This window comes from Mytilus edulis, chromosome 11 (genome assembly GCF_963676685.1).
Source record: "Mytilus edulis chromosome 11, xbMytEdul2.2, whole genome shotgun sequence".
Classification (NCBI taxonomy): domain Eukaryota; kingdom Metazoa; phylum Mollusca; class Bivalvia; order Mytilida; family Mytilidae; genus Mytilus; species Mytilus edulis.
Genome location: NC_092354.1, coordinates 52,129,065 through 52,153,801, shown reverse-complemented (window position 1 = coordinate 52,153,801; position 24,737 = coordinate 52,129,065). Strand labels below are relative to the sequence as shown.

At 31.0% G+C, this 24,737-nt stretch overlaps 1 protein-coding gene across 1 annotated transcript; it reads left to right on the top strand.

Annotated features, from left to right (window-relative positions):
• Nucleotides 1–9,433: 9,433 nt before the first annotated feature.
• LOC139495791 (uncharacterized) lies at nt 9,434–13,050 on the top strand. The gene is made up of 5 exons (XM_071284164.1): nt 9,434–9,931; nt 10,515–10,700; nt 10,883–11,035; nt 11,396–12,085; nt 12,832–13,050. Exons 1-5 carry the CDS (start codon nt 9,502–9,504, stop codon nt 13,023–13,025), a joined length of 1,653 nt encoding a protein of 550 aa, XP_071140265.1. The 5' UTR covers nt 9,434–9,501; the 3' UTR covers nt 13,026–13,050.
• The last annotated feature ends 11,687 nt before the right edge of the window (nt 13,051–24,737 follow it).

Sequence of the window (24,737 nt, the reverse complement as noted above, 5' to 3'; positions counted from 1 at the left end):
GTACTGTTAATTTTACAATTTTCTTAATAATTGAAATAGATGTTACCTTAAATCGGTCATTTGATCAAGACAGTTTTCTAATATGTATCGACAATTGTATCTGAAGTAAACTTGAACCAAATTAATTTTTATTAAAAATATTATATTTTTTTGTAAATTTTACCCTTTTTGATAATTCAATAAAATATAACAGTATATTGACCAGATTCTACAGAAAGTATTATAGAATGTAACACCAAACCTGCAAACGGTTTTAATAATGGTTTCTCTACATTTTACTGTAAATTTGTTTGATTTTTTTTTTTATAATTGTATTCGATGTTACCTTTAATTTGTCATTTGATCAAGACAGTTTTCTAATATGTATTGACAATTGTATCTGAAGAAAACTTGAACCAAATAAATTTTTATCAAAAATATTATATTTTTTTTAGTAAATTTTTCCCCTTTTTGATAATTCAATAAGATATTACAGTATATCAATCGACCATTTTCTACAGATAATTGCATAGAATATAACAACAATCCTGCCAACGGTATTAATGATGATTTTTCTACATTTTACTGTAAATTTGAATTTTTTATTTATAAATGTATACGATGTTACCTGAAATCGGTCATTTGATCAAGATAATTTGCTAATATGTATTGACAATTGTATCATGAATAATCTTGAAACAAATTAATTTTTATCAAAAATATTTAGTAAATTTTACCCCGTTTTGATAATTCAATAAGATAATACCTTAAATCGGTCATTTGATCAAGATAATTTGCTAATATGTATTGACAATTGTATCTCATGTAATCTTGAACAAATTAATATTATTAAAAATATATTTTTTTAGTAAATTTTGCCCCTTTTTGATAATTCAATAATATATAACAGTATATCGACCATATTCTATAGATAGTTGTATAGAACGTTACACCAAAACTACCAACGGTTTTAATAATGATTTTTTTTCTACATTTTACTGGTAATTTGACAACTTTTTTGATAATTGAATTAGATGATACCTTAAATCGGTCATTTGATCAAGATAATTTTCTATTATGTCTAAAAAATTGTATCTGAAGTAATCCTGAACCAACTTAATTTCTATAAAAAATATATTTTTTACAAAATTTTACCCATTTTTGATAATTCAATAAGATATTATAGAATATCGACCATATTTTACAGATAGTTGTATAGAATGTAACACCAAACCTGTCAACAGTTTTAATAATGATTTTTCTACATTTAACATTAAATTTGATTTTTTTATCATTGTATTAGATAATACCTTAATTCGGTCATTTGATCAAGACAATTTTCTAATATGTATTGACAATTTTATCTGAAGTAATCTTGAATCAAATTTATTTTATTAAAAATATTATATTTTTTTAGTAAATTTTACCCCTTTTTGATAATTCAATAAGATAAAACAGTATATCGACCATATTTTACAAATAGTTGTATAGAATGTAATACCAAACCTACCAACGGTTTTAATAATGATTTTTTTTACATTTTACTGGTAACTTGACAATTTTTTGATAATTGAATTAGATGTTACCTTAAATTGGTCATTTGATCAAGATAATTTTCTATTATGTCTGGACAATTGTATCTGAAGTAAACTTGAACCAACTTAATTTCTATAAAAATATATTTTTTACAATATTTTACCCATTTTTGATAATTCAATAAGATATTATAGTATATCGACCATATTTTACAGATAGGTGTATAGAATGTAACACCAAATAGCCAACAGTTTTAATAATGATTTTTCTACATTTTACTGTAAATTTGATTTTTTTTATCATTGTATTAGATAATACCTTAATTCTGTCATTTGATCAAGACAATTTTCTAATATGTATTGACAATTGTATCTGAAGTAAACTTGAACCAAATCAATTAGGTCTTTCAACTTTTCCGTGGAAAGACCTATTGGATTTCTTCTGATTATTAGGTCTTTCATCCTTTCAGGTGAAAGACCTATAGGGTTTGTTCTGATTATTATTTTTTTTTTTCATTCACTGTTTTTTTTGTTTCGTAAGATGTCGCTTAGATAAATGAAATATGATATCGAACAGTTTATGCGCTTTTAAAACTGACACCGCGAAACCGAATACTTTCCCAAATAAGAGTTATCTCCTCGAACACTGTTTTTCTTGTTATGACTAAGGCTTCGCAACCGTATAAGAAACCGACAAATTTATTTTTCCAAATTGCTCGTTATATCCTCAGGATGTTCTGTTTCATTTGGACCGAAGCTATCCGGAGACTCCATATGAGAGTTATCCCCCCTTTTATATATGTTATAAGTGATTTGCATTTCTAACTGGTAAACCATAAGTGATAGAGACCTAGGGTCTTTTGATTTAAGATCCTTGGTCCAAAAAAATTAAAATTAGGTCAAGGTCAAATTCTAAATTTGGATTTTTGCTTATTTTCACTTATTTTCAATTACTTTATGAGATTTCGACAAATTATTTTTACTAAATTGTTAGTTGCGACATGTCGTTTCTTATAAATTTTGATTGGAAGGGTGCGTAGACAATAAATGGGAGTTTTTGCCCCTCTTATATTTAGAATTATGCGTAAAGTGATATTACTCATGAACCATACATAATACAGACTTAGGGTCTTTTGATTTGGGATCCTATGTTTATGACCTTGAAATTGAGGTCAAGGTCATAGGTTAATTGGACGTTCTAGATTTTGACCTTTGCTCCAAATTCATATTTTTATGTCATAAAGACATAGCAACTGACATTTTCAACTGAATCTTAATATTTTCATATCAAAAAAGATCCTTATTGGTTGAAAGACCTTCAATTGTTCTTTGAACAATTGGTTTTTAATTATTATTATATTTTTTTTATTTTTTTTCTTCCGCCTAATTTTTTTCCTTCGCTGTTATTTGTTATAAGATGTCGCTTATATTTTTGGAATATGATATCGAACAGTTTATACGCTTTTAAAACCAACTCTGCTCAACGGAATACTTTCCCATATAAGAGTTACCTCCCCGAACACTGTTTTTCTTGTTATCTCTAAGGCTTCGCAACCGTATAAGAAACCGACAAATTTATTTTTCCAAATTGTTCGTTATATCCTCAGGATGTTCTGTTTTATTTTGACCGAAGCCATCCAGAGATTCCATATGAGAGTTATCCCCCCTTTTATATATGATATAAGTGATATGCATTTCTAACTGTTAAACTATAAGTGATAAAGACCTAGGGTCTTTTGATTTAAGATCCTTGGTCCAAAAAAATGAAAATTAGGTCAAGGTCAAAGGTCAAGGTCAAATTCTAAATTTTGATTTTGGCTTATTTTCACTCTTTTTCATTAACTATAAGATTTTGACAAATTATCTTTACGAAATTGTAAGTTGCGACTTGTCGTTACTGATAAATTTTGATTGGAAGGGTGCGTAAACAACAAATGGGAGTTTTCGCCCCCTCTTAAATTTAGAATTATGCACAAAGTGATATTACTCATGAACCATACATAATCATAATACAGACCTAGGGTCTTGATTTGGGATCCTTGGTTTATGACCTTGAAATCGAGGTCAATGTCATAGGTTAATTGGACGTTCTAAATTTTGACCTTTGCTTGAAATTCATATTTATATATCATTTAGCTATAGGAACTGACATTTTCAACTAAATTTTAATATTTTCATATCAAAATAGATCCTTTTTGGTGGAAAGACCTTCAATTGTTCTTTGAACAATTGGTTTTTAATATTGATCTTACATCTCTTCTGAAAAAAAATCCACCTCCTTGTTATCACTTAAACACTGAAACTACAAGTCCAATCGATCCCAAAATTTACAGTCAGCAGGGCATACATGTACTAAAGGTTCATAAAACAACTTGGTGCCGATATCTCTCAAGACTTTTCCTAGAGAAAAGAAATAGCAATGCCGTAAAAATCGCTTGCTAGGTCCGTAAATCTCAGTGAAATCCTACAATAAAAATGTCCGCTCCTGGATTGAAAAACTTATCTGTTACAAACTGGTGCTGAAAAATGTACATTTTAAGAAAATAATCCTTAAACGTGTTTTAAAGTTACACCGGATCAAGTAAATCCAAATCATGCACTGCTGGTGAACTGTGATCAAAATGTCAATTTCCTACAATGACAAATTACATTGTGTACATTCCATCTCTATAGATGTTGTCTGTCCAACGTCCCGACCTAAAGAGAAATAAAAAGACTAAGTTTTTCGTAATATAAACCCGCGTCACGTGGTGTCTCCTCAATCTGGCGCGCGCGCTGGACCTAAAATAAAATAAAAACTTTCCAAACTAAACATGAAACGTCTCCGGTAACACAATACTTTAGACCCCTTACAGAAACAAACAAACAAACAAACAAACAAACAACCCCCCCCCCCCCCCCCCAACCAATCTATGTTTCAAAGGGGGAAAGACCGTTTACAATTGCTTTTTAAAAGCAATTGATTTATATTGTAAAAAGGCCTTTTTAACCATTCTGTTCCGTTAATATAAAAAAAAAAAAAAATCTCCCCGAGACCCCCTATTGCCCCCCCCCCCATTTTTTTTACCCTCCACTTACAACTGAATGTAGTTTGTGTGCTATCTATCCTATCAACGTTAAACGAACGACAACTCCAGTTTTTTTCCCTATTATTAGGTCTTTCCACTTTTCCGTGGAAAGACCTATTGGATTTCTTCTGATTATTATTATTATTATTTTTTTTTTTCTTCCGCCTATTTTTTTTCCTTCGCTGTTTTTTTGTTTCGCAAGATGTCGCTTATATTTTTTTTTTTTTTTCTTCCGCCTAATTTTTTTCTTGCGGTGTAAAAATGTTTCAAAAGATGTTGCTTAGTTTTTTTGTATATGATATCATACAGTCTATACGCTTTTGAAAATGACCCTGTTTAACCGAACACGTTTCTTTGTAAGAGTTATCTCCCCAAACACTGTTTTTCTTGTTATCAGATCTCCTCCACAACGGTAAAAGAAAGCGACAAATTTATTTTTCCAAATTGCTCGTTATATCCTCAGGATGTTACGTTTAATTTTCACCGAAGCTTTACAAAGACTCCATATGAGAGTTATTTTCCCCTTTTTATTGAAATAAATGAAACAAACTTGTTACTGGAAAACCATAAGTGATAGAGGCCTAGGTTCTTTTGATTTGAGGTCCTTGGTCCAAAAAAAATGAAAAATGAGGTCAAGGTCAAAGGTCAAGGTCATTTTCAAAAATATGATTTTGGCTTGTTATCTCTTATTTTCAGAAATCATATAAGATATCAACAAAATATTTTCACAAGATGTGTGTTGCGACATGGCGTAACACATAAATTTCAGTTAAAAGGGTACGTAAACATTTGACGCAACTTTTCCCCCCTTTTATATCTTATATTAGTTGTATGGTAATATAACTTATTAACAATATAAAGTAGAGGCCTGGGGTCTTTTGATTTTAGGTCCTTGGTTGTTGACCTTGAAATTGAGCTCAAGGTCAGACAAAATTCACGTTCTAGATTTTGACCTTTGCCTTTATCTCATATGTATACATGATAAAGACATGGGACTTTTTGCAATAGGTTGCAAGCAATGTGAACTTGTAAAAGCCAACCGGAAGTGAACTTTTATTAACCGGAAGTAGCTATGTGTTGTCCTAAATTAATGTTAAAGTATGTAGAACCATATTCTTTTGGAATCAGTGTCAATTAAACTATCAAACTATACCGGAAATAACATCATTTGTACCGGAAGAAAACAATTATCTTCATTATCTATATTTTTTTCCATAGAAACCATATATTTTTGGAATAAGCGTTCAACAAGCTGTCATTTGACGCTACAACTGACATTAGAAACCAAATTTTAATATTTTCATACAAAAAATCCTTACTGGTGGAAAGACCATCAATGGTTCTTTGAACAATTGTTTTTTAATTTTTATTAAAAATCTTATATTTCTTAAGATTTTACCCTTTTTTGATAATTCAATAAAATATTACAGTAAAACGACAAAATTCTACAGATAGTTGTATAGAACGTAACACCAAACCTGCCAACAGTTTTAACAATGATTTTTCTACATTTTACTGTTAATTTGATTTTTTTTTATCATTGTATTAGATAATACCTTAATATGGTCATTTGATCAAAACAGCTTTCTAATATGTATTGACAATTGTATCTAAAGTAAACTTGAACCAAATTAATTTCTATTAAAATTCTTATATATTTGAGGTAAATTTTCCCCCTTTTTTGATAATTTAATAAAATATTACAGTAAATCGACCATATTCTACAGATAGTTGTATAGAATGTAACACCAAACCTGCAAACGGTTTTAATAATAATTTCTCTAAATTTTACTGTAAATTTGATTTTTTTTATATAATGGTATGAGATGTTACCTTAAATTGGTCATTTGATCAAGACATTTTCTAATATGTACTGACAATTGTATCTGAAGTAAACTTGAACCAATTTAATTTTTATTAAAAATATTATAGTTTTTTTAGTAAATTTTCCCCCTTTTTTATAATTCAATAAGATATTACAGTATATCTAACGACCATATTCTACAGATAGTTGCATAGAATGGAACACCAAACCTGCCAACGGTTTTAATAATGATTGTTCTACATTGTACTGTTAATTTTACAATTTTCTTAATAATTGAAATAGATTTAACCTTAAATCGGTCATTTGATCAAGATAATTTGCTAATATCTAATGACAATTGTATCTGAAGTAAACTTGAACCAAATTAATTTTTATTGGAATATTATATTTTTTTGTAAATTTTACCCCTTTTTGATAATTCAAAAAGATATTACAGTATATCGCTCATATTCTATAGATAGTTGTATATAATGTTACACCAAACCTACCAACGGTTTTAATAATAATTTTTTTTTACATTTTACTGGTAACTTGACAACTTTTTGGATAATTGAATTAGATGTTACCTTAAATTGGCCATTTGACCAAGATAATTTTTTATTATGTCTGGACAATTGTATCTGAAGTAAACTTGAACCAACTTAATTTCAATAAAAAATATATTTTTTACTATATTTTACCCATTTTTGATAATTCAATAAGATATTATAGTATATCGACCATATTCTACAGATAGTTGTATAGAATGTATAATCAAACCTGTCAACGGTTTTAATAAGGATTTTTCTACATTTTACTGGTAATTTGACAATTTTTTGGATAATTGAATTAGATATTACCTTAAATCGGTCATTTGATCAAGATTATTTACTATAATGTTTGGACAATTGCATTTGAAGTAAACTTGAACCAACTTAATTTCAATAAAAAATATATTTTTTACAATATTTTACCCATTTTTGATAATACAATAAGATATTATAGTATATCGACCATATTCTACAGATAGTTGTATAGAATGTATGCTATAGGAAGAGCCATTTCCAAATGTAAAATACACCTTTTAAGGTAGGTTGATGGTACAAAATCGGTCTTGTTATTTGCCCAAATCAGCAAATTTGGAAACAGATTTGCAATTTTATGGTTAGACTGTTTATTTATTTAAAGAAAACTTGTTAATTTATTGTATTATTCAAAATATTTTAACAAATATCAACCTAAAAAAATTGAATATGTAGTATATAGAATCCAATCAGTAGCTTAATGTTGTGTATATATTTCACTTCTATCAGTCACAGCAAATTTAAAAAGTTATCGTATGACTGAGGAATCTCTGATGGACAGATGAACTGATTATTATAGGGCTCTGTCGCCGCCAATTTAATTGTGAGAACATATTAAATAATACACGTTTTTAACAGTTTAAAATTATGAAAGGGGGTGGAGCACAAGAATATATATTGTCTGGTATTAAAAGCTCTTGGTTGACATTTTGAATAATACTAGGGCTGATATGGAAAAGTTCCAGGTAATTGTATATACATGTAAAATTACTACAGTTACATGTACATTTTTGTACTTACCGATATTACAGCTGAGAGTGACATTTTTGGTAGAGCTACTGGCAGTACAGCTAGATACGTGTTGTTGTAAGTTTTGGTGTTTTGCTGGTGGATCACCACAGTATCCGCAACTCATGGCATCTGATGCCACAAATTCTGTGCAGTCGCATTCTTCGACTCGGCACTTTCCTGTCGATTCCCCGGTCGTCCTGGCCCATCGTATTTACCGGAAGTTATGTATGAATGATTAAAACTTAACCAAGCCGGTAAGTAAAATCCGAATATCCGTATTAAAATGAAATCAGATATAATCATTCAGTATATAAGATATCGGCTTTAAATATCTGTAATAGTTTGTACTTCTAATTCAGTTGCGTTAAAATATTTATAGTTCACTATATATTTAAGTATATAGAATTAAATGTTACCCGATTTTCATTCGGAATTCGGACTTCCCCCGAGATGGATTTTGCATTTTGTAATATTCTCGACATTTCCGCTAGAAGAAATCCGAACTTTTATAGAATATTACCATGATGTTTATTATATGCACATGAATGATGAAAAGTTCTAGATATGCAACACAAAACACGATTAGAGGGGATGGAGGTTTCCACCTTGAAAATGGCCTCAACCGATCACCTGAAAGAAAGCAATATACACGAACAGATCCCCTCTTTAACACCACACTCCATTTCATTTTCTGAGAAAAGAGCAGTTCAAAGGAAGTTAACACAAGTCACTTCAGATAGTACAATTCACACATTTAACAGGTCATTACAGACTATACCCGTTAATGATAATTTATCAAAACTCAAAAGGTTGAGGGATTCAACCAATTATATTGTACTTCATAACAAAATCGATGCCTTGTCTTGTGTTTTGGGGGACCTTTTATATCAACATTATGATTAGAAAGTATTGGACCAACAATTTATGAAAGATATACCAGCAAACGGACAAATTGAATCATAGATTTTCAAGTTGGTCTAGACATATATGCTGACTTTATGGGAGCTCCATTATATGTGAGAAGGATGATTAATCGACTAGATTCAAAGACGATCTTTTAGATCCTGTTCATGGTGTAAGATGTATTGTATATAATCCACATAACTATGAGAAAAAGTATATTATATTGGATAGCGATGGAGTGGACATTTTGGGTATATTGCAGAGAATAACTGATGATTTTGAAGATGCAGAACATATCAGGGTACGTGTACGTGAAAATATTGACTATGGTTATATAAACACAGTTTTATTAACGTTGGATACTGAGCATGATCGAAGTATTGTCAAATGTATTCTTGCGAAATTGATTGGACGAAGTGATTTGATTGCTGTAGGAATAAATCCAGATATTGCTTTAAAAAAACTTGAAAAGTCCCGACAAGTTTTTGCATAAATGTCCAATGCAAAAGTAGCAGCTCAAGACATGATTAACTTAAGGTTGAAAAAAAAAAATTGACAAATGCAAAGATGATCTCAATGAAATTGACAAAAAAATTGAATCAAAATCATTACCATTGATGCGTGAGAAAGATTTCTGTGCCAGAAAAGATATACTTGAAGAACAGCTGGATGCAAATCAAAAGTTGTTAAGCAAAGAGACAAGTTATGACCAAAACAAATATGACTATTGCGTCAACAGATTAACTGAGAAGCTTATAAAAGAAAACCGAATTAAAGCAAGAAGACTTGGTGCTGGAGCAAGACCAATGCTTGACTCTGATGATGAAGACTTTATAGCCAATGCCATCGAGAGCAAAAGTTCAGCACATGGACGCAGACAGGACACAGTCCTCTATTTAAATCACAGAGTAAAACTTGAAGATTTATTGTCTATTGCCAATTATAATTTGATTAGACGAGGAAAGAAGTTGTTGAAGTCAGCAAAAACAGTACACCTTAGGGCAAGGCCTAGAAAAATTAACACAATTGAAGGCAAGAGACATAAAGGTATTTACTCTATAATAGTACAGTGTATGAACACACATAAAACCTGTGTTTCTTCATCATGTTTTTGTTTGTGTAACTAAAACATGCACAATAAGGAAAAAACAAGAAATCGTAAATCAATTAGCATAGACAAATTACATGGACATTTTGTACAATGACACAAAGACAGAAACAACACAAATAGCAAGAACTTAATAAAATATGAGCAACACAGACCCCAACAACACAAGGCACAATGTACACCCAGGTGCTCTTAATGAGAAAGTGATGTCTGCCACTAAATAGCAACTTGAAATGTTGATCATGGTAAAATCTGGAAAATATAACATGCCGTACAACACATACAAGTAAATATATGGAAGTGTGACTATAAAATTTGGAACACGATCAAAGTGGATAAGGCAACTCCAAGATCACCCCATATAAATAAATTATTTGTTTTAATTACTTGTGATTTAATCTCTTTTATTTATATTTATCATGTTTATGCAATCTTGACTGATCCCAAAATGAAATGTAAATACTATATTGTTAGAATGCAGATCATTTCATGTCCATAATTATGATACAATGTACATTACAGGTAACTGGCTCTTTTGTACCAAAAAAAACCCAAAGACTGAGGACCACAGTACTGAGCTCACCCATCATCAAAGGGCGCATGTAAAATTAAACAGAGAAGACATGTTCAGCACCAATAGCTTGTTCAGATATTCAAGTCTGGACATCTCATTTGATGATAAAGCTTATATCAGACCAGGCACAGATGGTAAGTCAACTATTCTTTATAGCACTTGTGAGCCAAGGCAGGTTCAGGCGGGGTGCACCTCCTTGGGCACTAAAAATATTATTTTTTTCCCGGAAAATCTTAATTTTTCGTCAAACGAAATGAATTCCAAACAATATTATAACACTTTCCCTGTCCTAAGCATATTTTCTTACCATATTCAGTCGGATTGAGAGATACAAAGGCTGGTAAAATACTCACCTTGACGGATGAAAGCAAACAAAGAAAGCTACCACAACATGACTTTGCAACACCAGAGGTGTACCAGTCACCTAGCTCATTTAGATTAATGACATGGAAAACTGAAACAATACAGGGTAAGTTGTATAAATACCATTTAGAAGGAGACAGATCTTTTTCTGGATGCTGGAATATGGCATTAGAGGATAGAGAAACCAATATGTTTTAAAAATCTTGTCGAAATTTCGATGTTCGGTGGGTGCCCTATAGTAATCACTCTGTCCGTCCGTCTGTATGCCCTTTCATTGTCGTACGATAACTCAAATTTGCTGTGACCGACTTGAAAAAAAATTTATACACATTATTTAGCAACACTAGAGGAGGCTCTCTTTCGATTTTGGAGCATTTTTATTTTTTGTTTCCAAGTTATTGGACTTAGGCCATCATGATGTGTCAGTTTTCTAGTTTGATATGTGTTTTTTATGTATTTTTTTTAGGTAAGGAGAGATTGATTAAAGACCATGACCAAAGTTGTGTTGTTGTCCGTCCAAAATTCTATGTTGGAAGCTCAGATTGTGTATGGGGTAGTGATTTGTTGCGTCTCCGCTATGAAAAACCTGATTTATTTGAAATGTCTCCTGAACGCGGTGAGTCAATACAAGAGAAACAGTTTTATGCGATGGTCCATGATGCTGCATTTTATGTCTTTGACAGTACCACTGATGATGACTTAACATCTTTATTATCTGGACAATCAAATTATACACATTATGAATCAGAAAGGATAACACATTTTGCTCGTCGTCTTGAACGTGTGTTAGCAAATTTTCCCAATACAGGATCTGATGAACTAATAGACAAACTTAAAGAAGCTTTACAGTTAATTGAAAAACTGAATCAAGATCTTAAAGGTGAAAACATGAGAATTTGTATCAGGAATTTGAAAACTTTGAAAGATCAGTGTGAAGAAATCATTCGTTCTATTGATTCTATGAATATATATCCTGTGAAGCCAGTTATTTCTCAATATACTGATGGCGGACCTGGAGTTGGGGTTAATAATACTGCAGTTAAATTCAGATTTGCTGAAATGTGTCGTATCCAGAATTCTGTGAGAAGAGTCAGATTCCATAGGGCCAGTGGAGACTCGGCACAAAATGAAGCAGAGAGAACAAACAGTGCTATTGGTAAGATTGCTACTAAATGCTATATTTGTATTTATTGTACAGCAACATATATTCAATGTAGTACGTAACCAAACGTTAGTGTGCAATATTCCATGATATTGCACCTATAATTGACGTCATCGATGTTGAAAATCAAATTTTTGACATTTCAAAGGTTTTGCTATACAATAACAGGGTAATTGCATGAAAACTGGTGAATATTATCCCTCAAGGAATATTAATTGCACTCGCAAGCTCGTGCACGTTAATATTCTACTTGTGACAACATTCAGCAATATTCATGTAATTACCCTATATTATATATATATAATTTATAATATGTAATATATTTGAATTTATGTTTAAATCAATTTATGTCCTTTTGGGAATAAAAAAAAGTAAAACAGCAGTAAACAGAAGGCTGAGCCGACCAGTCTTTGCTCTAACTCTTAAATGCCGCGTGCTTATCGAAGAAGCAGCAAATACCAATTTTAAAGTCTTTGGTTGATCCGGCCGGGGATCAAACCCACTATAAAGATCATTTGTAGACAAATAGTATAAACCAAATGGAACAAGATCCAGATTTATGGTTTAAGCTACTGCTAGGTTATGATTTTCATTATTTACCCTCAACAATACTTTATATGATTCTCTTAAATTCTCTTCTTCTTTATAAATGTTTTAGGTTTATATTGCATTGAATATTGGATATCATTAAGAGGACATCAATTGTAAAAGTAAATTTTTCATCATTTGTAAATTTATAGGTGATGCATTAGTGGATGGTGCGACTATATGTTGGGAATATTTCAAACCCCTTCATGGTTTGTCTCAGGAGGATCAGGACGCCATGACACCCAGTGATCTTGATAAACACAAGGCTGCAATGATGGACAAAAATGCTTGGGCAGTTTCAGAAGTTGTGTCCTTGAGAATAGATGATGCCAAAAGACCTGCATGATTTATTCAGGCATATGTGACAGAACACCCTGGTACATTGTCTATATACATCATGCACATATATTAAACAGAATTTATGAACACGTCTATATTGAAACAAACGTTCCAACCTACATGTATTAGAGCATTGGATAAAAACCGTAATTTTTATATGTGTACATGCAAAATAAAATCAGTAAATATTGGGTAAATATCAATGAGACAACCACCCAATCCTTATAAACAATTAAGCGTTCCAAAAGCATTCCAATTAGGGGTCAGTCAGCAAACTTCAATGGCCAGTGAGAAAAAAATCACTGAGCCAAGTGACACTATTACGGCCGGAGACCTTGAGGTGTTTACAGTTGGTCGATACACATACACCATCAGATCACTGATATAGTAGCACTACTCTGTTTAATGGTACGACAAAAATTTTTTGTTGTGAAAAGATAATTTCTTGCTTTCCTTTGTATTCAAGAGTGTTCATAGCTACCCTCTTAATACAAAAGAAAGTAGAATGAAATGTCCTATCAGAAAAAAGTTACAGCAGTACCACTGAAAACAGTGGTACCACTATGTTGGTGATCAGTCATGGTTACACTCTTTCTGTACTGTAGAAAACCTACATGTATGGGAAATCATACGTTCTATTTTCACCTTTAATACATGTACATATCCTAAATATTAGCCTGATTAACCAATAAATAATCAATTACCAATAATGTTTGTCTTATTTCGGAGGACCAGTTTTTCTGGAATGGCAATTACCTCAAAAGATATCGTGAGTCTTCAAAATCTGCCAAAGCAACGGTACCAAGACATTTGATTATCATAATTTTTTCGTATGTATTGACAATTGTATTACAAGTAAACTTGAACCAACCACTGCTTGATTTAAAAATGGAAACATTTTCAGTCAATTTGACCTCGTTTTGGATATTCATTCAGATGTTACATATATTAATAATTTTCCACGATTTTCTGACAATTTTGACTACTTTTTGGATTATTTTATATGATGTTACCTTAAATCGGTCATTTGATTAGATAATTTTCTCATATGTATTGACAATTGTATTAGAAGTAAACACAACCAACCACTGCTATTTTTAAAAATTGAAACATTTTCAGAAAATTTGACCTCTTTTTGGATATTCATTCAGATGTTACCTATATTAATAATTTTCCACGATTTTCTGACAATTTTGACTACTTTTTGGATAATTTTATATGATGTTACCTTAAATCGGTCATTTGATCATGATATTTTTTCGTATGTATTGACAATTGTATTACAAATAAACTTGAACCAACCACTGCTAAATTTAAAAATTAAAACATTTTCAGTCAATTTGACCTCGTTTTGGATATTCATTCAGATATTACATATACTTATAATTTTCCACGATTTACTGACAATTTTGACTACTATTTGGACAATTTTATATGAAGTTACCGTAAATCGGTCATTTGATCATGATAATTGTTTTGTATATTTTGACAATTGTATTACAAGTAAACTTGAACCAATCACAGCTATATTTAAAAATTGAAACATTTTTAGTAAATTTGACCTTTTTTGGGATATTCATACAGATGTTACCTATATTAATAATTTTCCCCAATTTACTGAAAATTTTGACTACTTTTTGGATAATTTTATATGATGTGACTTTAAATCGGTCATTTGACCATGATAATGTTCTCATATGTATTGACAATTGTATTAGAAGTAATCTAGAACCAACCACTGCTTTATTTGAATATTGCAACAATTTAAATAAATTTTACCACTTTTGGAATATTCAGTTGTTACCTTTATTGATAATTTGTCCACATTCTATTGAAAAATTTATCTTTTTGGATAATGTTATATGATGTTACCTTAAATCGGTCATTTGATTAGATAATTTTCTCATATGTATTGACAATTGTATTAGAAATAAACACAACCAACCACTGCTATTTTTAAAAATTGAAACATTTTCAGAAAATTTGACCTCTTTTTGGATATTTATTCAGATGTTACCTATATTAATTATTTTCCGCAATTTACTTACAATTTTGACTTCTCTTTGGATAATCTTATATGATGTTTCCTTAAATCGGTCATTTGATCATGATATTTTTTCGTATGTATTGACAATTGTATTTCAAGTAAACTTGAACCAACCACTGCTATATTTAAAAATTGAAACATTTTCAGTCAATTTGACCTCGTTTTGGATATTGATTCAGATGTTACATATATTTATAATTTTCCACGATTTACTGACAATTTTGACTACTATTTGGACAATTTTATATGATGTTACCTTAAATGGGTCATTTGATCATGATAATTGTTTCGTATATTTTGACAATTGTATTAGAAGTAATCTAGAACCAACCACTGCTTTTTTTTAATATTGCAACAATTTAAATAAATTTTGCCACATTTGGAATAATCAGTTGTTACCTTTATTGATAACTAGAACAAACCCGCGAAATCGCGGGCATTCAGAGCTTAGTTTACAGTATGTATTTAGTGTTGTTGGAAGAATTTTGTAAAATATTGAATGACTGGAGAATTTCAGCAAAAGTGTCATAGGTTATTGGGGACAGGGAAATGTTTTTTTTGATATCCCTCCTCCTTTATTTCCAAAATTCCCAATTTTTGGTTTTCTATCAATTTCAATATGAACATACCTTTAGTATGCCATGAACATTTAAGTAAGGAGCCTGTAATTCAGGGGTTGTCGTTTGTTTATGTGTTACATATTAATTTGTTTTTCTTCATTTTTTGTACATAAATAAGGCCGCTAGTTTTCTCGTTTCAATTGTTTTACATTGTCATTTCGGGGCCCTTTAAAGCTGAGCATGCGGTATGGGCTTTGCCTGTTGTTGAAGGCCGTACGGTGACCTATAGTTGTTAATTTCTGTGTCATTTTGGTCTCTTGTGGAGAGTTGTCTCCACGGCATGGCAATCATACCTCATCTTTTTCTTTTTTGTAATCAATGAATTTTGTAAAAGATTTAATGACTGGAGAATTTCAGTAAAGGTATCAAAAGTTCACATGAATAGTTTTAGCGCTTATCTGGATATTATTAACATTCATTGGTCTCTTGTGGAGAGTTGTCTCAACATGGCACATCTTCTTGTTTTGTAATCAATGAATTTTGTAAAAGATTTAATGACTGGAGAATTTCAAAAAAGGTATCAAAAGTTCACATGAATAACTTTAGCGCCTATCTGGATATTATGAACATTCATTACTATATAAATAAAGTGTATTTACTTTCAATTCTAAGTTTACTAATCGATCCATGGTGGTAATTGATATAGTATACAGACCCTCTATTTAATAAACTCTGTGACCGCCGTGCATAGTAAACTTGAAAATGATAGCAGATAAGAATTAAATATTCGTAGTATATATGTATGTTCAAAGTATACAAAAAAACGCAAACCGGAAGTATAATCTGACTTATAATTTCGTCCAATGACGGGACAATATCCGGATGCCTTTTTTCTCGTTTTTCTCCCAAAATAACTCAATCTGAATAATCATATGAATGGATGACAAATGCGACTATGCACTGTACCTATAAGACACAGAGGCGTGTTGATTAATTTATTGTGGAAAGAAGAGAAGCGACACCCAAAATGAGGTCTTCTCGTTTAATAGTATAGATTTGTCCACATTCTATTTAAAAATTTATCTTTTTGGATAATTTTATATGATGTTACCTTTAATCGGTCATTTGATTAGATAATTTTCTCATATATATTGACAATTGTATTAGAAGTTAACACAACCAACCACTGCTTTTTTTTAAAATTGAAACATTTTCAGAAAATTTGACCTCTTTTTGGATATTCATTCAGATGTTACCTATATTAATAATTTTACCCAATTTACTGAAAATATTGACTACTTTTTGGATAATTTTATATGATGTCACCTTAAATCGGTCATTTGATCATGACAATTTTTTCGTATATTTTGACAATTGTATTAGAAGTAAACCTGAACCAATCACTGCTAAATTTAAAAATTGAAACATTTTCAGTAAATTTGACCTCTTTTTGGATATTCATTCAGATGTTACCTATATTAAAAATTTTACCCAATTTACTGAAAATATTGACTACTTTTTGGATAATTTTATATGATGTTATCTTAAATTGGTCATTTGACCATGATAATGTTCTCATATGTATTGACAATTGTATTAGAAGTAATCTTGAACCAACCACTGCTTTATTTAAATATTGCAACAATTTAAATAAATTTTATCAATTTTGGAATATTCAGTTGTTACCTTTATTGATAATTTGTCCACATTCTATTGAAAAATTTATCTTTTTGGATAATCTTATATGATGTTAACTTAAATCGGTCATTTGACCATCATAATTTTTTCGTATGTATTGACAATTGTATTACAAGTAAACATGAACCAACCACTGCTTTATTTAAAAATGGAAACATTTTCAGTCAATTTGACCTCGTTTTGGATATTCATTCAAATGTTACATATATTTATAATTTTCCACGATTTACTGACAATTTTGACTACTATTTGGATAATTTTAAATGATATTACCTCAAATCGGTCATTGACAATTGTATTAGAAGTAAACTTGAACCAACCACTGCTATATTTAGAAATTTAAACATTTTCAGTCAATTTGACCTCGTTTTGGATATTCATTCAGATGTTACATATATTAATAATTTTCCACGATTTTCTGACAATTTTGACTACTTTTTGGATTATTTTATATGATGTTACCTTAAATCGGTCATTTGATTAGATAATTTTCTCATATGTATTGACAATTGTATTAGAAGTAAACACAACCAACCACTGCTATTTTTAAAAATTGAAACATTTTCAGAAAATTTGACCTCTTTTGGGATATTCATTCAGATGTTACCTATATAAATAATTTTCCACGATTTTCTGACAATTTTGACTACTTTTTGGATAATTTTATATGATGTGACCTTAAATCGGTCATTTGATCATGATAATTTTTCGTATGTATTGACAATTGTATTACAAGTAAACTTGAACCAAACACTGCTAAATTTAAAAATTAAAACATTTTCAGTCAATTTGACCTCGTTTTGGATATTCATTCAGATGTTACATATACTTATAATTTTCCACGATTTACTGACAATTTTGACTACTATTTGGACAATTTTATATGAAGTTACCGTAAATCGGTCATTTGATCATGATAATTGTTTTGTATATTTTGACAATTGTATTACAAGTAAACTTGAACCAATCACAGCTATATTTAAAATTGAAATATTTTTAGTAAATTTGACCTTTTTTGGGATATTCATACAGATGTTACCTATATTAATAATTTTCCCCAATTTACTGAAAATTTTGACTACTTTTTGGATAATTTTATATGATGTGACTTTAAATCGGTCATTTGACCATGATAATGTTCTCATATGTATTGACAATTGTATTAGAAGTAATCTAGAACCAACCACTGCTTTATTTGAATATTGCAACAATTTAAATAAATTTTACCACTTTTGGAATATTCAGTTGTTACCTTTATTGATAATTTGTCCACATTCTATTGAAAAATTTATCTTTTTGGATAATTTTATATGATGTTACCTTAAATCGGTCATTTGATTAGATAATTTTCTCATATGTATTGACAATTGTATTAGAAATAAACACAACCAACCACTGCTATTTTTAAAAATTGAAACATTTTCAGAAAATTTGACCTCTTTTTGGATATTCATTCAGATGTTACCTATATTAATTATTTTCCGCAATTTACTTACAATTTTGACTTCTTTTTGGATAATCTTATATGATGTTTCCTTAACTCTGTCATTTCATCATAATAATTGTTTCGTATATTTTGACAATTGTATTAGAAGTAATCTAGAACCAAACACTGCTTTATTTGAATATTGCAACAATTTAAATAAATTTTGCCACATTTGAAATATTCAGTTGTTACCTTTATTGATAATTTGTCCAAATTCTATTTAAAAATTTATCTTTTTGGATAATTTTATATGATGTTACCTTAAATCGGTCATTTGATTAGATAGTTTTCTCATATGTATTGACAATTGTATTAGAAGTAAACACAACCAACCACTGCTTTTTTTTAAAAATTGAAACATTTTCAGAAAATTTGACCTCTTTTTGGATATTTATTCAGATGTTACCTATATTAATTATTTTCCACAATTTACTTACAATTTTGACTACTTTTTGGATAATTTTATATGATGTTACCTTAAATCGGTCATTTGATCATGACAATTTTTTCGTATATTTTGACAATTGTATTACAAGTAAACTTGAACCAACCACTGCTATATTTAAAAATTGAAACATTTTGAGTCAATTTGACCTCTTTTTGGATATTCATTCAGATGTTACCTATATTAATAATTTTCACGATGTACTGACAATTTTGACTACTTTTTGGATAATTTTATATGATGTTACCTTAAATCGGTCATTTGACCATGATAATTTTCTCATAATGTATTGACAATTGTATTAGAAGTAATCTTGAACCAACCACTGCTTTATTTAACTATTTCAACAATTTAAATATGGATAAAACCTTGGTCAACCATGGATTAAAGACATGGTTGACCTTGCTTTTACACCATGGTTGATCATGGTTTTCCATGGCTGAAACCATGGTTAATTTAGAGTTTTGTCAAACCATGGTTAACCATGGTTACAGGAAATGGTTTTGAAAGGGGTATTAATTACAAATATCAATTTGAAAATGTAGAGTTGCGTTATTACAAAACAATACTAGGAGTTCATAAGAAAACAATGAATTAGGTAGATGTCCAAGTTCTATGGAGGTTATAATTAATGTTTTAAAAAATTGGATGAGGGTTACCAATATGAACCCTAATTCCGTTTTATGACTGTTATCTATGCAATGTAGATTTATCCGATTATTTCGAAACTCGGTGAGAACCTTTATACCTAAGAGTTGTCAGATGGGATTGCATATGGGTCAGATGCGATTGTGAACAACAGAGTGTTGGCCCCTGACTTAGTCGTAATGGGCCCATTTTAAGGTTTGTGACGCTCTAGCAGGGCTGTTAACAATCCGATTTTTTTTAAACTTGGTGAGAACATTTATGCTTAAGAGTTGTCAGATGGGATTGTGTATTTGTCATATTCGACCATAAACACCAGAGTTACGGCCCCTGACTTAGTCGAAATGGGCTCGTTTTAAGGTTCGTGACGCTCTAGTAGGGCTATTTACAATGCGACTTTTTCGAAACTTGGTGAGAACCTTTACACCTAAGAGTTGTCTGATGTTATTGTGTATCGATCAGATTCGACCATAAACACCAGAGTTATGGCGCCTGACTTAGTTGAAATGGGCCCATTTTTAGCATCGCGACGCTTTAGTAGGGCTGTTTACAATCTGATTGTTCCAAAAGTTGATGAGAACCTGTATACCTAAGAGCTGTTGCATGGGATTAAGTATCGGTCAGATTCGATCATGAACAACAGAGTTATGGCCCTTACTTAGTCAAAATTGGCCAGTTTTAAGATTCGTGACGCTCTAGGTGGGCTGTTTACACTCTGATTTTTTTCAAAACTTAGTGAGAATCTTTATACCTAAGAGTTGTTGGATGGGATTGTGTATCGGTCAGATTTGATCATCATCACCAGAGATATGGCCCCTGAATTAGTCAAAATGGGCCCATTTTAAGGTTCGTGGCGCTCTAGCAGGACCCAGGTGTGCATGAGGTCAACAGACCTTAGATTTTTGTATCTTTAAAAAATAAATTCATTCATTCATTCATTAAGTCAGATAATATACTAATTAATTTGAGTCATTGGTTCACCCTCATAGCGTCAGGGAACCATTTATCGAACGGTTGCCTAATCATCGAACACTTGGGGTTTAAGCCATAACTTTTTTACTACTTTTTTACTCATATTGAGGTATGGGGGTGAACCCATGGCTCAAATTAATTTGACATATTATTAACTCCTTCATTTGATCACGGTATATTTTTTTTATATAAGTTAACAATTATATTAGATTTAACTTGAACCAACCACACAATCATTATAAAATTGCATAATTTTTCTGTAAATTGTTCCATCTTTCGGATAATTCGTTCACATTAAATCGACCATATTCTAAAGACAATTGTGTAAAATGAAACACCAAACCTGCCATCGTTTAATTGACAGTTTTTCTTCATTTCACTTTAAAATTGACCAAATTTTTGATAATTGGATAAGACGATACCTTAAATCGGTCATTTTAAAAAGTATTTTCTAATACGTTATTGAATTGTTTAAGAAGTAAATTTGAACCTACGCCACCATTATATGAAATTGCAACATTTTCAGCTCAAATTTACCACCTTTATGATAATTCATTCATATGCTACCTCAAATCCACCATATTTTTAAAGATAATTGTGTAGAATTTAATACAAACCTGGCATTGGTTTATTGGTATTTTTAGCTCACTTGGCGTCCTTCGTCTGTAAACTTTTACAAAAATATTCTCCTCTGAAACTACTGGGACAAATTTAACCAAACTTAGCCACAATCATCATTGAGGTATCTAGTTTAATAAAGGGCTGCGCTTAAGCGCATGAAACGCCCTTTGCTCTTTTAACAAAAGTGTTAGTTATTGTCCCAAAATTGGAAAATCCACCCTTTTTCAAGCATTAAAAATCATAACACGGAAATGTAAAATCTGAAGTTTATAAAAATTGAAAGGGAGCTTACATCAATGAATATAAACAATTCACCAAAGTTTCATGGACATTGGTGAAAGTTTTTATGAGTATTGGCCGAAGTGTTAAAAATCCCCCTTTTTTATGAATAAAGCCCCACAAATCCAAAACTTAAAATCTGAAATTGATAAAAATTGAAAGGGATATTACATCAATAGATATAAACATATCACCAAAGTTTCATGGACATTGGTGAAAGCCTTTTTGAGTTATTGTCCGAAGTGTTGAAAATTCCCCCTTTTTTTATGAATAAAGCCCCATAAATCCAAAACTTAAAATCTGAAATTAAAAAAAAAAAACGAAAGGGAGCTTACGTCAATAGATATAAACAATTCACTTAAGTTTCATGGAAATTGGTGAAAATATTTTTGAGTTATTGTCCTAAGTGTTGAAAATCCCCCCTTTTTTATGAATAAAGCCCATAAATCCAAAACTTAAAATCTGAAATTAAAAAAAAGAACGGGAGCTTACGTCAATAGATATAAACAATTCACTTAAGTTTCATGGAAATTGGTGAAAGTGTTTTTGAGTTATTGTCCGAAGTGTGGACGACGGACGGACAGACGGACAACGGTGTACCATAATCGTATAAAAATTGTGTCCGGTGACCCGGCCAACCATCCAAGATGGCCGCCACGGCTAAAAATAGAACATAGGGGTAAAATGCAGTCTTTGGCTTATAACTCAAAAACCAAAGCATTTAGAGCAAATCTGACATGAGGTAAAAGTGTTTATCAGGTCAAGACCTATCTGCCCTGAAATTTTCAGATGAATCAGACAACGTGTTGTTCGGTTGCTGCCCCTAAATTGGTAATTTGAAGGAAATTTTGCTGTTTTGGGTTATTATCTTTAATATTATTATAGATAGAGATAAACTGTAAACAGCAAAATGTTTAGCCAAGTAAGATCTACAAGAAAGGCAACATGACCAAAATGTTCAATTGACCCCCAAAGGAGCTATTGCACTTTATAGTCAATTTTTAACCATTTAACGTAAATCTTAGTAATCTTTTACACAAATCCTCTCCTCTGAAACAACTGGGAAAAATTTAACCAAAATTAGCCACAATCATCATTGGGGTATCTAGTTTAAAAATTGTGTCCGGTGACCCGGCCAACCAACCAAGATGGCCGCCACGGCTAATAATAGAACATAGGGGTAAAATGCAGTTTTGGGCTTATAACTCAAAACCCAACATGCATGACATGAGAAACCCAATGCCATACAAAATCCATAATCTTAATCATGTCTCTCTACAATCTAAAGTTTATAAAGTCAGTAACATAATGATGATTATTCAATTTCCGGAGCCGGGCTCTCTATTATTGGCCCACACAAAAAAAAAATGCTTACACGTTGCTCTTTTTATCAATTTCACGAAACTAGGTTTACATTGAACCTTTTTAACAGCTGCCCATAAAATAAAAATAGCAAAACACGTTGCACCATAATAACACTTTAGCCACTCTCTATTTGGCATGCAATATATAAATTCATTAAACATCTGACAAAAAAGGTAGAAGGAGATTTAAACCGCTTAAGCCTTAACACTGCTTAACTTAGAATCAAAGCAGAGATCAGATCGCAATCGTGGACCGACGTCCTGGTTTTTTTTCGACGTGTTCCCAACTATGCACACTAAACAATTTCGATCAAAGAGTTATTGTTGACTGAATTCTAATATATAGTATAATTTATATATTCACTATTTATCTGGTTTTCCCTGTCAATATCAGTACAGCAATTACTGGTCACCGTGATAATGGGATTGTGATAAGGTCCTCGTAATTATGGTATAAAACAATATAAAAGTTAAAACGTATGCGGTAACGTCTTACGGTTATGCAGGGGAAGTACGGATTATAATACTTATTATTGCTTCTATAAGACATTTGTTAGACCGCACGGTCTCAATTTGTTACTTATAATATGGGACTAATAAAGCTAACAAATTTCTTATATTATAAGCTAAAAAGTAAAGGATTGGGTGAAATAACAAAATTCTTATATTGTTTTATCAATTTAATTATATATATCATCGTTACCCATGAATAACAAGTTGTAATTACGTGAAACGACCTCAATTTTATCGACCTGGTTTTCAAGGGACATAACCCCTGATTTTAGCTTATGATTGATTGATGGTTTCTTAACGTCCAGTGGCAAATATTTTATGCATATTCAGGACGAGAACAAGTTCACAATAAATTCAATAGGATTGATCTTGATATAATATAGGTGGGATGATAGTCGGTCAAGTTTAGACTGCCACTTTAAAATGAGGGTATTTGTGATCGGGACAGACATTTTGCCTTGCAACAGACCACCTACGGACCCCTCAATGAGTTGTTGCAAGTGTTTTTAACGTGCAAAGAGCGTGGCATTCTCTTCGTAAATTACAAGCGTCATATTCACTAACAATCAATTTTAAAAACAAGGCATTTCTATATTTATAATATGGATTGCTTTGATAACATATCATTGTTAATCATAGTCTATAGATAATTGATGTACATGCCTATAAGGTGATGTTGGTTCAAATCCAACTGGTGATAAAAGTACACATATACCTTTAACAAATCGTTGCATGCTTCCCCTTTGGTGATGGTTGAAATGCTTATTCAAATGTTTGCCTGCTTCCAGTTGAACAGTGTATTCTAAATAATTCATGCTCAGAGATAAAGGGTGAAATTGATGAGATTTTTAACCAACTGTCACTTAAAGCTGAAAAGGAGGAAAACACCATAACATGTGCAAATAAGGGATGTACACTGTCTTTTTCTTCTTTATATGAGCTGTCAAGTCACTTAATGTTCGGCAAACATGAGTTTGAATTTAGGTGCTAGTTTAATGATGGATGTGGCATTACCAAGAAAACCTACATTACAAAGATGTCTTAGTCTTTACAACCAAGTTTCATCAGCAGGGCATACAGTTGGAATTG